Raw genomic sequence first — 16,840 nt, 5'->3', positions numbered from 1 at the left:
CCTGTTCCACCAACAGCCAAAAGCTTGCTGGCCTTGAACCGGCTGGGTTAAAAACAATCCAAATTTGGTATTTTAACCCAGCATTTATTTGAGTGTAGCTACGCCACTGTTTGGGTGAACTATCCCTTTAAATGTCCAAATACTTTTTGGGGCCACTGTAGCATGGTTTATGTTACCATTTCAGTAGGATACAATATTCTATCTGCTAACAGATTTAACGTAAATTAATCCTAAGTTCTCTATGAATTACAATTTATCACTAAGTCAATAATCATATTTGTCTTCATCTTTATACGTCGAAAATTTCTCAATTACATGGACAAATAGTAGGAGATTGTTTACAAATCCCACGCTGCACGTGACGGGGGCGTTTCCTCACAGAGGCTCCTCCCATTCGTTTTCCACCCATTCATTTCTCATTCAATACTTCCTGTGAAAGGTAAACAAATGGCGCTGTGCACTCCAAGTAGAAAAATGACTCAAAATGTAAGCCGAATACGGATATTTAAGAGTTCAAAATGCCCGGACAGAAGAGAAAGTACAACGTTCGCTTTCCACCCGTGAGTAACAAATGTTTAATTTGTAAAAATAAGTTTTACGAGCATTGTGAAGCTCAGACGAGAGGCACTGAAATGTTAAAAGCAGTTGAACCTCTCAACCCCTCCTCCTGTTCGATTCTTGGCTAGGGACGCATCAAGAAAATCATGCAAAAAGACACAGAAGTTGGAAGAATCGCCACAGCTGTACCGGTCATCATATGTATCCTTTTTAAATACTGAATGTTGATATGCAGGTAGGGCAATGCAGTCAGGAAACACTTTAGGGCAAATTTCAGCCTGCCTTGGCCATATTTCACAAATATATATATATATATATATATATATATATATATATATATATATATATATATATATATATATGTTAGTTAGTTAGTATTAGTAGTCTACTGTGCAAAAATCGTATACATTTGTATAGTGAGGCATAGTGAGGATGTCTTCAAAATGTCCATAAACAGTTTTCATTTATCAATTAATGTCATACAAAGTCCAGTAAGCATAAAAAAGTTAAATTAATATTTGGTTTGAAAACTGTTGCCTTCAAAACTGCACCAATTCTCCTGGGTACACCTGGACACAGATTTCTTGGTTGTTGGCAGATAAGATGTTCAAAGCTTCTTGGAGAATTCACCACTTTTATTTATTAAGGCTGTCTCAGTTGCTTCTGTCTCTTTATTTAACCCCAGACTGACTCGATGTTGAGATCCGGGCTCTTTGGGGGCTGCACCAACTGTTGCAGGTGGGGGAATGTTGAAACCTAAAATGTATATTTCCTACTGAATCACTAAATGCAGAATGAATGATATAACCATTTTAAGACAAAGGTTTTTGTGAAAAATATACAGTAGTTTGCCGAAGACTTTTGCACAGTAGCTACTATAGATAGATAGATAGATAGAGAGTGTGTGAAGGAAATTGAGGCTTATTTTACAGCCTTATTTTTTGGCATTTCAGCACAACAACAATTCCACCATTTTTACTGAAAAATAGTGGCGAAAACTTAGAAATAGTGATATTTAAAGTCTGAAGTTTATTATTTGAATTGTAAAGTATTTCTACAACATGACAGCATTTGTTGCACTGGTGAAGTATTTACCTGTACAATGTTTTCGGGAACGTGCCAGTGGGCATAAAATGCATTCCGTGTGAACAGCCCCTTACACTGTAAGCGTTAAACTCTTTAAAACCACTATCGGTTCTTTCAGACTGCAGCATATGTTCCATAACTGTACATTTAGCTAAAGCTTTAGAAATGTTCCTCAGATCTCTTCTTGCCAAGACCAGTAAAATAACACAGTCAAGGAACAGCAGAGTGATGTCCATCAATCACATGTAAGCCTCAAATCTAACCTTCATACTCCTGTCTTGCAGTGTAACATTGACCATCCTTCCTTTTATGAGTTTCATGTATGTACTATATGTGCACAGTATAGATGTGCTTTGTCCATCTATTTCTGTGTACTTTCATTATACTGTGTGCACTTGTATGATCTTTGTAGGAAACAGTGTATTCATTCAGAGAAGCTGTTTGACTTCCTAAAGGATCTGGCTGATCAGCCTTCCTCTGCATCAGCATCAGAGTGCAAAACTAAGGGCAAATGGCAGTTACACCGGTGCAAAACAATTAAGATACACTTGCACCTAATTAGTGTTCCTTAAAAGCTTATACTGTTGTTTTTCTATATAAATAATAATTATCGTTTAAGGTAATGAAATGGTCCTCCTTTTAGGAAACGCTTGCAAAGTGCGTCTATCAAAGCCAGGTCGCCTGAAAGGCAGGAGCCACCCCAGAAAGCCACCAATGATCTAGTCATCAACAATGATTCATCAAGTGTGAGTGACTATGATGATATTGAAAAATGCATTTTATTTCAATTTATTATTGATTAGAGATCTTTGTATTTTTAAACCATGAACAATGTTCTTGATGTTTGTGGTAGATGAGTTCTTTATGTGTCTCTTGTTCAGGAGTCGGAGCTTTTTATCTGTTTGGAAACTCGTTCACCTTAACCGCACGTTGAGTAGGTGAGGTACATCCTGATAAAGATGTCATGAGGATAGGCTATTATTGCACTCAGAGGACAAATATTGGATGGGTTGTGTTTATTTAAGATTGGAGTTTGGATCATAATTGAACTGTTAATTAATGCATTGTTCTAAATGTTATTTTTTGATTTTATTCTTAAGTCTCACTAGATCCAACAATCTTCCCCACTGAAAACTGCAGTATTATTTATGAAGACCCAAAATCCTTTTTTGGGGGGTGCTGTTGTTATTTGACATAAATGTTTGATTTTTAATATGTGAATCTGCTTTGTTGTGGTGCTAAATTCACCAAAGAATTAATTATATAATTGTTTGTTTTCATGTGTTCAAGTTCTCCATGGAGAAACTGTCATCACATTCATTACGTTTTATATTTAGCTAAGAAAATAATTTATGTTATAGAGACATTTTTTGGTAATGAGCATCTCCAATCATTTTCTTTCCATTGGATTCATAATTAAAACTGTAGTTTGAACGGTGTACTGTTTACAATTTAACATAATTTTCTAAGCTGTGAGTTATTGGATATTGTAAATATGTAAATATTTTTCTATCAGCTTTGAATGCAGGTCAGTGGTTTTGTTAGTTATCCACAGTAGGTTTAGGGGTTATTTAAGAAGCATATTGTAACAACATCAAGTGTATTTTATAGTGAATGTTCTATAAAGTATATTTTAATAATGATTTGTTATGTTTATAATACAATGTTTATAGATATTAATATTCTACTGCTCACCTAACTATAGAGGGATACAATACAATCTGCAGTAGAAAAAAATGTTTCAAATAACCAAGGATCTATCACAGAGTAATGCAAAATTATGGCTGAATAAAATATTTGAGGATGGAACTTTTATTTTGAGTTAATGATGCTTTTTGTCTCGACACATTGAAAATAAACTCTACTTCTGGATCATAATACCAAAATATATATTGGGGCAAAATTTTGAACCCTTACTGGGTGACTTTAAATTAGTTTTTTCTTTTCTTTTTCAAGTTTAGCATTTAAAAATGTCCACAGCTGAAAACCAGACAAAGCCCTATGAAGTTTTAAGTCCAGTACTTGCAGAATAACAAAAAACAGTCATCTAAAAACACTGTTGTGCATTTTATATGATTTTTAATATTTCTGTTTGACACAAAAGGTTCCTGAAACTTGTATTATTCTTGGTGAATAGAAATTGCTGAGTAAAAATCCATATATTCCATAATACTAAATTTGATATGACAAAAAAATTTACATGAAGAAAGCCACAATTCTGTCCAATTCCTTCTCTCAAACAATCAGAAAGAAACTTATTTAGTGGTCTGAAAATATCTTTATTTATTTTTCCTTCTCCAAACTGTCTTTATAAGGTCCAATTTTAAATAAGTTTGAAAAAGTAACCCCCTTAAAAAGGTTAGTTAACCCCCAGAAAATCAAATTCTGTCATAATTTTCTCACCCTCATTTCGTTCTAAACCTGCAGGGCTGTAAATTTTCCCACGGAACACCAAAGGAGATGTTAGGCAGAATTAAGGCTTTGTCGATGCAATCAAATATCAATATCTTGTGATATTTTATCGATATAGATCAATGTATCGTGATATTTTCAGTGCAGTCAGAGATGCTTCAACGAGGATTTACGGTTTCTCTCTCAAACATGCTGGACCTTTCTCACATGTTTGTATCTAGGGCCAGCCAAGACATCGTCTTTATTTGTACGATCCCAATGTCAATTCTTAAAATGCCAAGAATGTTCTTTCTTTCAATTTGCAATCCCCTACAATCAGATGTGTGTAAATGCTTCCCATATGCTACAAAGAATGTCTTTAGATTTCACTCACTAGTGTTTGAGAAGTGGCGAAGAAGTTCAGCAGCGAGATCTTTTATCAGTGTGATGCGAGTTCAAATAAAAATCCAAGCAAACCATTTGTTGTTAAATAATGTCTCGTTTCATATCATTTCTGTTCTCTACACTTAGTTATTTATCAAAAACAACATAAGAAACATTTAATTCTAATCTCACATATCATGGATGCTGTAAAGCTGTTCGTTCACACCCCCTCCCCTCAAAAAAACTACTGTCAAAAGTCCCTGCCACAGGTAAAAAAAAGACTTCAGCACTTGTCTACATAGCCAAGTAAATAATTCTAAATAGTACAAATTAGGCACGTAAACAACAAACATGTAACAATATACTGTATATATTCACTATAATATATGCAATTTCAATACATCATATTTATTGATGTAATACATGGCCTATATTAAAAAAAAATATATATATAAAGTCACCAAAATGATGAAAAACTGATCAAATATAATTAGTACAATTGATATGTCTGTAATTTAACAAGTTTGAAGGGCCCCTGTATAATGAATAACAGCATTAGCTAAAAGATAATTTACTTCATACTGTAAGAAAAATGTACATTATAATTTAAAATAAAACAAATAAATAAATGCGAAATCTAATCATGATATCCTGATGTCTCGCGTTATATATTGAACCGTGATGTGTATCGCAATATGTACCGTATCGTGAGGTGGCTGGCGATACCCAGCCCTAGGCAGAATGTTATAGCGAGTGTCACCTCCAATCAGCATTTACTCTCACTGAATCATTCTGCCTGTCTTCACCTTTTGCATTTCAATGAAAAAAAGCCTTTGGAACAACACGAGGGTCACAAAATGATGACAGTTTTTGTTTTTGGGTACTATCCCTTTAACTTCTCAAAAACCACCCAGTGCATAAATTTCCACCCTGAACCTCACAGGACAGGAATGCCATCAGAAAGTTACCATGTTAAAATAAGAACTATTTTACACACACAGATATTTCATTACTTAAGTCTCCCCTCTGCCTCTTTTCATCTCTTTCAGTTTAGATTTTTCAAGGTTTTCACTTTATTTACTGCAAGCATCAAAATCAGACAGGAACATGTTGATAATGGAGTAATGTGATGTCTGCTGTTCAGTAGATTAACATTCAGAATCTCTCATTTGTACATGGACCAAAACGAAGGGAAATAAAAACAATAAAACAAACAAACCAAAAACAGTGGTGGCTACATCCTGAGCTCAGAAGAGTTGTGCACCGTAGCCAAATGTCTGTTTAATGGCATGGCAGTAGTACCTCTGCCAGCCATCTCGTGTTCGTTCCTCTTCACTCTCGGGAACTGCCCGACACTCAATCTTTAACTCCGTCTCATTACCCTTGTCAATGAATGTCAATGTCACCATCGCGTAGTGCTCTGAATTGAGGAGGAAAGGACAGACAGCAAAAGTAAACAATGTGTCGAGACAACCTGATGGACAGTTCTCAAAGTCAACTGTCTAAATTTTAAATTGGTGGTGAAAAACTTTCAGACTTAAAACATTTTCATTACTTACATCACAAATTTGTACTAAACCCAGTCCAAACCACTTTAAAAGATTTTGGATATTTGGAAGAGTGTTTCAGGCTACGTTTACATGGTGTAATTCAGACTTGCTAAATATGATCGAATTCCAATAGGAAATGCACAAAAATTGGATTTGGACTGTCTGAACATAGCTTTTCATAAGTGGAAATAAATCGGATACGTATCTGATTTTTTAAGATGTGCCTTCAGTCTGAACAGCTAGGTCAGATTTAATGTGATTTTTATTTTTTTTTAACATCAATCTAACTCTACATTTGTCATAGAAAAAGCTAAATAATATTTTTGTGCTTGATTCTGGCAGACTGGACCAATGTTAATGACAGCAGTCATTAAATTATGATAATTCTTTAATTTTACATTTTATCTCTAATTAAAGTGATATCATAAATGCTGATGCTTCTTAAAAGTTCAGTTGATATGCTTTCTTTCAAATGATGTCACATATTCTTAAAAAAAAATAAATTCTATAAAACTGTCGTATTTTGAAGAGAGACTGATGAGAACACCGTGTCTACACTGGGCACGTCCATTGACGCAATGGCTTGAGGCCGATTACACTGGACGAGTTGACACAAACATTCTAAATTGTTTATTTTCTGTTGTTGGCAGTAGTAGCGCCAGCACGTGCAGTGCAAAATTGAAACGGGACACCCGTTTACTGTCGGCACGACGCAACAATGTACGCTTACAAAGTAGACAGCATCATTGATTATAATGGGTTCCATTGCTTTTGACGTGACGTGCAGCTCGAGTCCAGTATAGAAGGGCTGTTATAACGTGCCCCCCCCCAGTTTTCTGATCGCAGTTTTTTTAAATCCCCTTTTCTGCCCAATTTGGAATGCCTAATTCCCACTACTTAGTAGGTCCTCGTGGTGGAGCAGTTACCTCAATCCGGGTGGCGGCAGACAAGTCTCAGTTGCCTCTGCGACAGTCAATCCGTGCATCTTATCATATGGCTTGCTGTGCATGACACAGTGGAGACTGCATATGGTGGCTCATTCTACGCACCGCGATCCACACACAACTTACAGTGCATATATATATATATATATATATATATAAAAAATTAAAAAAAGGAACATTGGGGAGCCTGGGTGGCTCAGCAAGTATTGATGCTGACTACCACCCCTGAAGTCAAAAGTTTGAATCCAGGACATGCTGAGTGACTCCAGCCTGGACTCCTAAGCAACCAAATTGGTCTGGTTGCTAGGGAGGGTAGAGTCACATGGGGTAACCTCCTCGTGGTTGCTATAATGTGGTTCGATCTCATGGGGCGTGTGGAGAGTTGTGCGTGGATGCCGCGGAGAATAGCGTGAAGCCTCCACACGCTAGGTCACCACGGTTACGTGCTCAACAAAACACGTGATAAGATGCGTGGATTGGCGGTCTCAGGCAGAGGCAACTGAGATCTGTCCTCCACCACCCGGATTGAGGCAAGTCACTATGCCACCACGAGGACTTAAGAGCACTTTGGGAATTGGACTTTCCAGATTGGGGAGAAAAAGAAAACAAAAAATTGGAACATTACTTAACTTGCAAAATTAAACCACGTGTCCCTTCTCCAAACATAGTTAAGACGTAACATAATTACTTTCATTATCAGCAATCATGTTTCAACGAATCAGCAATCAACGAAATCATGTTTAAAAAGTAAATAACCTTAAGAGTCATTGTTTGCCTTGTAGTCCTGACAAGCAATAGGTGATGGCTGTACCCTCTTGGGCTGTACTGTTAACCGCTTGTGCGCTGGTTCAGTTCACTGCCAAACTGATCGGTTGACAGAGGCTTCTGTGTCGTTTAGACGGCCGGCCTCTATTTCCTTGCATGGCTGCCAAAACCCTTAAAATATTATAAATCATTTCCTAAAAATAATTCTAAAAAGGTAAGATGGATATGACCTATAACCCAGATTATAATGGTTGCTACCGCCCTGCATTTGTTACATCTATGAAAAGTAATTATTAATCTGTATCAATAAGTCTATTAAAATCTATATATTTGTTATTTCAAGATAACAATTGTACATGCACAAATGGAATGACAACATTTTACTGTAAATTGTTCTAACGTGGTGAATAATTATGTAGCATGTAGTACAACCTTTGATTGGGTTGAAATTGCCAATGGTGAATACAAAAAAAAAAAAAAAAAGTATAAATATTATAAAACGAACAAAATTTAATAAAGGTTCGTTCAAATATAACAAAAAATTAAGTAAATTGTTTAAGTAAAGGAGTTAAGATGATGAAAAAGTTTGGGAACCCTGGGGCTAAAGTATGCTTTGGTTTCTGCTTGCCACTACATCTTGCACACAATGTGTGTGTTGTAAATTTCGTCATCAGCACAGTCCATGCATCTATCCTCCTACAGCCCAGTTTAAGTAACCCTCACGCACCTGTGTGCATCATCTGTGCCTGGAGTTGACTCCTCTGGACAGGCTCACGGTCAATACAGTATACTTTGAAAGGCTAGAACGCTCAACTTTGCACAAAATGTAACAGCTCACAAAAAAATTAAGCATACTCCAGCCTTTTTCTTGTCTTATTTGAACTGGTTTTGACTTACCGCAAGGCCATGAATTGAACCTCCATTTCATGACTATCTTTTCCTCAGGTACCTGTCAAACCCAGAATACATGGTTTTCAGAAACCAAAAAATATAAATACAATAAAGGATAGATAATCATTTTACTTTCTGCTTAAATGTACTTTTAAGTGAGCCATTTATTTACCAAAAAGCTTCTTTTGCTAATCACACATTTTATAACTATAGTCATTAGAAATTGTAAAATCTCACCAGCTCCTGGAACTCGCCGTTCACGTTTCCGTCCAACAGGCAAAACTTCCCACCTTTCTCACCCTCAACCACAGCACCACTGCGTGTGAAAGCCTGAACCATCTGCAACACACATTTCATTTCAGTGCACTACATGGGGATATTAACACTTGATCACTTCATGCATTTATACTGATCGGATTGCTAACCAACTGAATAAGCGCATCCCCATTTACACTTGCCACCTCGGTGTGTCTCCGCCAATTCCCACGCTTTGTGCAGATAAAACGGTTTACTTCAGTGATTATGCTAATGCCAGGCAGCGAATTTAAAAGATGTGATTTATTATTTGATTCCAAGTGACTTTGCCCAGCACAAAGTGGACACAGTCTCTGTGTGCACACAGTGTATTTCATAGGTAAGATAGGTTTGTAATAGGTAAATATGTCCATAATATGCTTCAGTTGTGCTCATTGTCAGCATTTAGTTTTAATTTCTGTTAGTTTCAAAGTTCTGTCTCTCCTACAATGTGCATCCGTTTCTTAATTTGATATGATTTATTGTGCGACCTGAGCCCTATGCAAATACTCTGTAGCAGCTGTAATGTTTCGCAGTTTCCCTATGCTGATCTCTGGAGGTGGTTTGAGTGATCAGATTAATATCCATCCCGAATCTGTCTGGGAGGGCACTTAAAATCGGATAGCAATGTGATCAACAAAAACACATGAAGTGTACATGAAAATAAAAATGTATATACTGTATTCAGTGTTTATAGTACATGCCAACTGAAAATCAGGCTATTTTATAACATTTGGCTGCCGTCCAAACAAAACACCTGCAATCAGGGCTCAACAATAAAGATTTTATCCACTGACCACACCACAAAAAATTATGAATGTTATTTTTTGGCAACATATTTTATAAGTAATAAAAAAAAAAAAAAAACTAATAATAAATATATATAATTTTAATACAGTATATAAACAAAACATTATATTTATAACTGGCAATACTAGAGGGAATTTTACAACTATTATATAATAGGGCTGCAACTAACAATTATTTTGATAATCGATTAATATAACGATTATAAGAACAATTATTCGACTATTCTGCTTGTGCCCCAACTTAAAAGGTTGGATTAAACATAACAATAAAGAGGACAAAATCATCTTTGAAAAATACCTCTAAATGACATTCACTGAATTAAAAGGGAAGTTTAATTCAGTAAAAAATCCTATTGTTATCAAGTGTTTTCTCTTGTTTTCCATTTAAAATATCTAAAAATCCTTAAAGCAAGATAAATTTACTTTAGAAGCAACATATAAGATGTGAAGAATTGATTTCGGAGAATGTATCTATTTTTGCTGCTGTGTAAAATGGGCAAAGACTATGTACTCTCTCTCACCATTTTGTTCACATTGACCCATGTTTAACTCACACACACAAAAAAACTCTTCTTAATACAGCTGCATGTTGCTGATATGAAATACACAGTGAAACATATATTGTGATTAAAAATGTCACAAGCCATCACTTTATAATCCAGCTGCAGCAAGCACACGTGAGAGACGAGCGTCCAAAACAATTATTAGAACGCAAGAATGTAAGCACTGGCCTGAACATTAGCCATCCTTATTGTTGAATGAGATCTGTCACTTTTAAGACTCTTTAATGTTAAAGGCACCGGGAGTCTCACTATAGCTATGAGATCTAATATATTCCAAGCTGTGATGATTGCAAATTACTCTATTGAACTGCTGTAGAAAAACTCACCTCTTGATTGAGGAAAACCCTGTAAAGCTCTTTAGGTGAGGTGAGGAAAGTGTCCTTTAGTGAAAACTTGCAAGTGGGGATCTTTACCCCTGTGCTAGAAGGAGGTTGCGCGGAGTTACATGAGCCAATCTAAAAGATCAAATTAAATGATAATATATAATTTACTTTTGCAGTATCAAGTGGCTGGCATGTAGACATGTTGTGTACATATCCCAAATACATAATTGCTTAATTCATTGCATCATTTAGAAGTGCATATTAAGACTCACCTGGGTTCTGCTTGCCTTGGTTGGTGCTTGGGCTGTCTCTGTCTGCTGATTTGTCATGCCATTGGCTGTGGGCAGGATCATGCCTTGTGTGAACTCTACAACAGGTAATAACAGATCATGGCAGTCCACATCCCCACAGACAACACAATAATAGTAATACTGCAATGCTCCAAAAACTCCTCTCAAGGTGTAGCATGCTGTCAGATTGGTCCGTCTCTCAGTGAGACAGTCGGAGGCACTGACCTGTTTTGAGAAGTCCAACGTAGCTAGCCAGCACTGTACGAACTTTACTGGCACCCTCTCCCCTCATCAGAGAAAGCAGCGCAGTTTCTGGCTCATCTTTACAAAGACTAACGCTGATCTGTGTGTGTGACCGCAGGGAAACAAGAAAAACAACATTGAGATGACAAGTCTTAAACCTCTGAAGACAATATTACTAAATGCTACACATACCTAACAAAATATACTCAGCATGCCAGCATTTCATTAATTACATCCAACAAAGATACTAATGGTTTTCATATTCAGCAACTTTACAAAATGCATAGATAATATTGAATATACAATACATAAAAAATACATATAATTTGATATTGCCAGCAACAAATTAAATCAATAGTGTCTCTGACTGTAATTTTAACCTGGTAATAAGATCTGTCACAAGTGGACACTGGACAGCGCTTAATACAGGTGTATATGGGGTCCAAAAAGTTTAGTAACATGATCACTCAAATCGGAGGTTGCTGAAAAGGCATAAAACCTAATCTGTCCTGCAGCATTTCTTAGCTATAGCACCAGATAGTAGTAGTAGTAGTAGTAGTAGTAGTATTAGACCGTAGTCTTCTTTAAATGTATAAAATCTTTAGCTTGTTTAGTTAGTGTACAAAATGCATAAAATGAGCTCATCTTCAAAAATAACTTACATCAAGTTCATCTATGTCATTTTCATCAGAAAGGTTTGGAACTTCAATGTTCCCCTTGTATTTAATGTCTGATTTTGATGTCCCTATAAAAGACAGACAGAACAAAAGATTTTAATGAGCAATGCTTAACAAGCAATTAAGAAAATTAATGCCAGTAAGGGAGGGGCTGTTTAATCGCACTGAATAATAAGGCTGAGATTTAATTCAGATTCACAAGCTCTCGATTCTGTTCAGATTTCATATCGATTTGTTATCGCTTGATATGGATATATTTCAGTTATAATGTCCATATAATGTGAAAGAAATTCTCTCCCAGTTAATGCTGTTAATTATACAGGGGTCCTTCTAACTAGATGCATTATGAAAATATTCATTTTAAAAATCTAAAAATCCATGTATTTCGTGAATAAATATTATATTGCATGTTATATTTTATTACATGTTTATTGTTTAATGCATTACTATTTACAAGTATTAACTAGGGCTGCAACTAACAATATAATAATCGCTTAATCTAATGTTTATTAGAGCAATTATTCGACTATTCGCAGATTATTGCAAAGATTAATCATTAGCTCTTAACTGATTATTCAGCTTGTGTGTCCTGACTTAAAAGGTTGTATTAAATGTGCTTACTAACAATAAAGAGGACAAAATCATCCTTTAAAAATACCTCTAAATGACATTCACTAAATTAACGGGAAACAAATATTTTTAATACATTTAATTCAGTAAAGAAATTCAATGCAAAAAATCCTATTGTTATCAAGTGTTTTCTCTGGATTTCTATTGTCTAAACTAAATACATTTACTTGAGAAGCAACAAATGAGATATTTAGACAACTTTAAGAGAATGTATCATATATGTATATATATATATATATATGTGTGTGTGTATTTTTTTTAACTTGGTTATACTTCTGCGAGTGCAGTAAAGACAAAATATACTGATATTCAAGATTTATTCTCTAAAAGCAAGTATAAATATCGTATATGCTGCTTCTCAGGTGAATGCATCTTTTATTAGATATTTTAAAATAATTGCAATTTTAATATTATATTCAACATTCTCAGAATGTGTTTCTTCTGCTGTATAGCTACTAAAAAAAATATGTACGTTGTTTTAAAAGAGTTTTACATATTTTTATTGGAAAACAAATCAAAAGCATTTTTCGTTGCAGTGTATAATGGGGCAAAGAATTCCTCTCTCACCTTTCTGTTCACTTTAATCCATCTTTAACTCAAAAAACAAACTCTCTCTTATTAATAAAGCTGCATATTGCCAATTTTCTTCACGATAAGAAATGCAGTGATACATATATTATGATTCAATAAGTCGCAAGCCAATACATTATAATCTAGCTGCATTAAGCGTGTGAACTCGAGGGATGAGCGTCTCAGAGTGTGCATCAGCCAGATTCAGTTTCAATCTCTACCCTTCTATCGGGACTTGCGCAACTCAGAGGCCCAGACCGCACAGAAAAATGCCAGTTTCGCAGTTTGTAGTTATTTACATGATCTGCTTCTGTATTATTTTAACTTAAATAAAGCTATAATGCATTAAATAGAACTGCATTAAAGTAACGCCGGGGTGTTTCCTTTAAAGAGCTCCAGCTCCGCTTATTCCACAACGAGACTGCTTCTTTTTTTTTTTATAATTCCCTCATACTTTGGGATCTAGATCACCAGAAGAGGTTTCGAAAGCGTTTCTAGACTGTGTAATTCTTCCTCTACTCAGTCTTGCGCTAAATGCAATGCTGCTCTCACGCATCATCTTTACAGTTTAATGTAATCCCATGTTACGTTAAATGAGATCAAACGACAATGGAAATTTTTGTCATCAATTTTTTTTATTGTCGACTAATTGTTTCAGCCCTATTATTAACACGTGCTAAAATTCATTCTTGCACAGCTCTCTGGAATACTCTATTCTGATGGCACCATCTAGAGGTCTGATATTTCTCAGTAACAACCACACATCTATGTATTAGACCGCTCATCAGGGTATTTGCAAGCCATCTTTCCTGTTTCTCAGACCACTGTGCGATCTCTACAACTAGGCTAATAAAATTGTCAACTCAAATCAATGTTTCATGTCCATTTATTTTTTTGTTAGTAGCCATGTAATATGCAGAATGTACAGTCAGCCAGTAGTTATCACAAAATAAACCTCATTAGGATGATACAAGACAATTCCGATCTCTCTGATGGGGTTTATTTTGCAATAACAACTGGCTTCTACTCTAAATATTTGTTTTTAGTAGTTTAGTAGTTTTTTTTTTATCAACAGCTAACTGCAAAGAACAGAAGGAAATGAGACATTAATCAATAACAAATGCATTGCGTGGAATGGATCTTGTCTTTGGACACACATTACATGGAACTTATAGTCGCAAAGCTCAGTGAAAGGATCTTGCAGCTTCTTCTACACCACTATACTACTCAATCACTGGTGAGTGAAATCTAAACATTTTCCAGCCTGTGGCTAACCACAGACATTTTTATTTGCATAGCTAATTTACTTGCATTGTAGAGATTTGCACATAACGTAAAAGATTGATTTTGGATTTAAGAATCGATATTCAAACGAGATTGCAATGCATCTGAAAATCTATATTTTTACCCAGTTGTATTGAATAGGTTACACAAACACAAAGTGACAACTGAAATAAGTGGGACTTTCTCCAAGATACAAACCACACCAATTCTCTCACCTGTCCAGGTGGCCTTCAGATTCCATTCATAGAAAAAGATAAGCTTTCCTTTGCGGTTGTTGATGGATGCCTCTCCCTCCACCTGGCTGACCTCTGTGATCTCGCACTTGCCTTCTTCACTCTCCACCTGCAGCCCCATGAGCAGCTCCTTCAGCTTCTCTGATGACCAGTTTGTGGCGTCCCTCTCCGTCCTAACAATATAAATGACATTTGTCAATATTACTTCATTACTTAGGGTAATTATTAATCCTGATATTTGCAAACCCACAGATTCTACATACACACAGAGGTGTCAATGTTCCTGCCAGAAAACTATGTGGCATTAAAGTATATGTTTCTTGGTAAAGGAATCATTCATCAAAAAATTATGATTCTCTCATCATTTACTCACCCTCATGCCATCCCAGATGCGTTTGACTTACTTTCTTCTGCAGAACACAAACAGATGTTCTGACTTTTAGAAGAATATTGCAGCTCTGTAGGTTCATACGATGAAAGTGAATAGTGACAAAAATGTTGAAGCTCCAATATGCACATAAAGGCAGCAAAATAGTAATCCACATGACTCCAGTGGTTTAATCCATGTCTTCAGAAGCGATATGATAAGGAGTGAGCAAGTCAGGATGGAAGTGTGATTAGGATGAGGGCGTGGCCAGGCTGTGAGGATACACGGCCAGCGCAGAGTTGCCATATCAGTGTTAGGGAGATAAGGGAAGAGCCGGGGACGGCTGAGAGAGCGAGTGAGTGAGACATGCAGCCGCACTGTGTGTGTGTGTGTGTGTGTTTATCTTGCTGTATTTTGTTGTTTGTTACTCCTGTCCCTGCATCCTCCTTTCCAGAACTGTTTCAACTATAAATGTCTACTTTCACATTCTTCATGCATACCGTCACCTACTGAGCAAGGAGAATTTATAGTAAGAAGAAGAAAAAAAAAAAAACTTTCATATTGATCTGTTTCTCAACCACACCTATCAAATCACTTCTGAAGACATGGATTAAACCACTGGAGTCGTATGATTTTCTTTTATGCTGCCTTTATGTGCTGTTTGGTGCTCCAAAGTTCTGGCCACCATTCACTTGCATTGTACAGACAGAGCTGACATATTCTTCAAAAAATCTTTTATGTTCTGTAGAAAAAAAGAGAGTCAAAGACATCTGGGATGGCATAAGGGTGAGCAAATAATAAGATAATTATCATTTTTGGGTGAACTATTGTTTACTTTACCCAATAAAATTCTTTAGACATTATAAATGATATCCATATATTTAAAGTCTTTTTAAGCCATTTAATAGCTTTGTGTGAGGAATAGACTGAAATTTAAGTATTTATTCACGGATCATTTTCTGCTCCAGTGAGCTGTTAACTCAAGATCAGCGTCGGGTCAGTTTCTGATTTGGGAACCAGAACAACAGGTTCACTGAAAAGAACCAGTGCAAAAGACTGTCTAATTTACTACTGATTATTACTGAATGACTTATATATCAGTCTACTCTTCACACAAAGCCATTGTATTAATTCAGAAGGCTTGAAATGTAGCACCCTGGTTATGCATGGACTACATTTGTTGTGCTTTTTATTGAATTTATGCAGCTTGACAGACGTGGTCACTATGAGGTGTCATTGTATGGAAAATGACTGTGTGATGATGTCAACGGGGTCCTTTTTGTGTTATATGAAAAAAATAAATAACTGCAAACCGATGACAATTAAATTTTTTTAATGCATTATTCATTTAGAATAATGCCCAATTATACATATATAATTATGACCAGACACAGAGAATGAACAACTGATGACAACTCATCGTACAAACCTAGTATGCGGACAGAGATGACAGCCAATCCAGTGACGGATACAATGAAAGCATGGCATATTTAAATTTGACGACGCTATTGGTTTAATAACCAGACAGCAACATCTCACTTTACAAATAAAATGAAAGACTTAAGGCGACATAAGCTATATCAGTGGTAACAAGCTCTTTCATCGACCGTGGTCGACGCTCTTGAGAGGACAGCTCATGTTTGTGGTGAGTGTGCTTTAGCATGTTAGCAGCAAGATGGCTTGAGTGAATATGTGTGTGCCGGCTGAGTCTCACCAATGCCAGTTGTTGACGTTTGTGGCATCCGCTCTCTCCTCCACGATCCAGCGAGGGTCTCCTTCTCCCCACTTCGCCATGTTGATTCAGAGTAAACACAGATATTCAGATGAAAACCACTGACACGGCCGACTCAGGCAGGATGTGTAATGTGTTTGAAACGCATGTGCTAACTTCTGGAAGCCTCTCGACTGTTGCCGCAGGTTTTGTTGCCCGTAGAAATTACTGGAAATGGAATTGTGTCACGCGCAAAAAGCTCCGTGCGGAACACCGA

The 16,840-nt window shown here is 36.2% G+C and overlaps 2 protein-coding genes across 2 annotated transcripts; one reads left to right on the top strand and one right to left on the bottom strand.

Moving 5' to 3' along the window:
- Positions 1-427: 427 nt before the first annotated feature.
- LOC127662847 (dr1-associated corepressor) lies at positions 428-3,445 on the top strand. Its single transcript, XM_052154222.1, has 7 exons — positions 428-560; positions 687-759; positions 1,796-1,889; positions 2,057-2,170; positions 2,288-2,390; positions 2,526-2,582; positions 2,745-3,445. The coding sequence occupies exons 1-6, from the start codon at positions 519-521 to the stop codon at positions 2,565-2,567; spliced, it is 468 nt and encodes a 155-aa protein (XP_052010182.1). The 5' UTR covers positions 428-518; the 3' UTR covers positions 2,568-2,582; positions 2,745-3,445.
- Positions 3,446-3,712: 267 nt separating this feature from the next.
- On the bottom strand, positions 3,713-16,802 carry LOC127662524 (activator of 90 kDa heat shock protein ATPase homolog 1-like). Its single transcript, XM_052153744.1, has 9 exons — positions 16,567-16,802; positions 14,468-14,658; positions 11,754-11,836; positions 11,074-11,191; positions 10,831-10,925; positions 10,562-10,690; positions 8,807-8,908; positions 8,576-8,627; positions 3,713-5,839 (listed from the first exon to the last, which is right to left on the bottom strand). The coding sequence occupies exons 1-9, from the start codon at positions 16,644-16,646 to the stop codon at positions 5,667-5,669; spliced, it is 1,023 nt and encodes a 340-aa protein (XP_052009704.1). The 5' UTR covers positions 16,647-16,802; the 3' UTR covers positions 3,713-5,666.
- Positions 16,803-16,840: the final 38 nt, after the last annotated feature.

This window comes from Xyrauchen texanus, chromosome 22, assembly GCF_025860055.1.
Source record: "Xyrauchen texanus isolate HMW12.3.18 chromosome 22, RBS_HiC_50CHRs, whole genome shotgun sequence".
Classification (NCBI taxonomy): domain Eukaryota; kingdom Metazoa; phylum Chordata; class Actinopteri; order Cypriniformes; family Catostomidae; genus Xyrauchen; species Xyrauchen texanus.
The sequence above is the reverse complement of the archived record's forward strand: the minus strand, read 5'-3'. Positions and strand labels throughout refer to the sequence as shown.

Bases quoted from the DNA above. Each gene is read 5' to 3' on its own strand.
- LOC127662524 (XM_052153744.1), bottom strand. From the start codon at position 16,646: ATGGCGAAGTGGGGAGAAGGAGACCCTCGCTGGATCGTGGAGGAGAGA. The intron at 14,659-16,566 runs GTGAGACTCAGC...TTATATTGTTAG, and splicing joins AACGTCAACAACTGGCATTG to GACGGAGAGGGACGCCACAA. The intron at 8,628-8,806 runs GTGAGATTTTAC...TGGGTTTGACAG, and splicing joins ACGGCGAGTTCCAGGAGCTG to GTACCTGAGGAAAAGATAGT.
- LOC127662847 (XM_052154222.1), top strand. From the start codon at position 519: ATGCCCGGACAGAAGAGAAAGTACAACGTTCGCTTTCCACCC. The intron at 561-686 runs GTGAGTAACAAA...ATTCTTGGCTAG, and splicing joins ACAACGTTCGCTTTCCACCC to GGACGCATCAAGAAAATCAT. The intron at 2,391-2,525 runs GTGAGTGACTAT...TCTCTTGTTCAG, and splicing joins TCAACAATGATTCATCAAGT to GAGTCGGAGCTTTTTATCTG.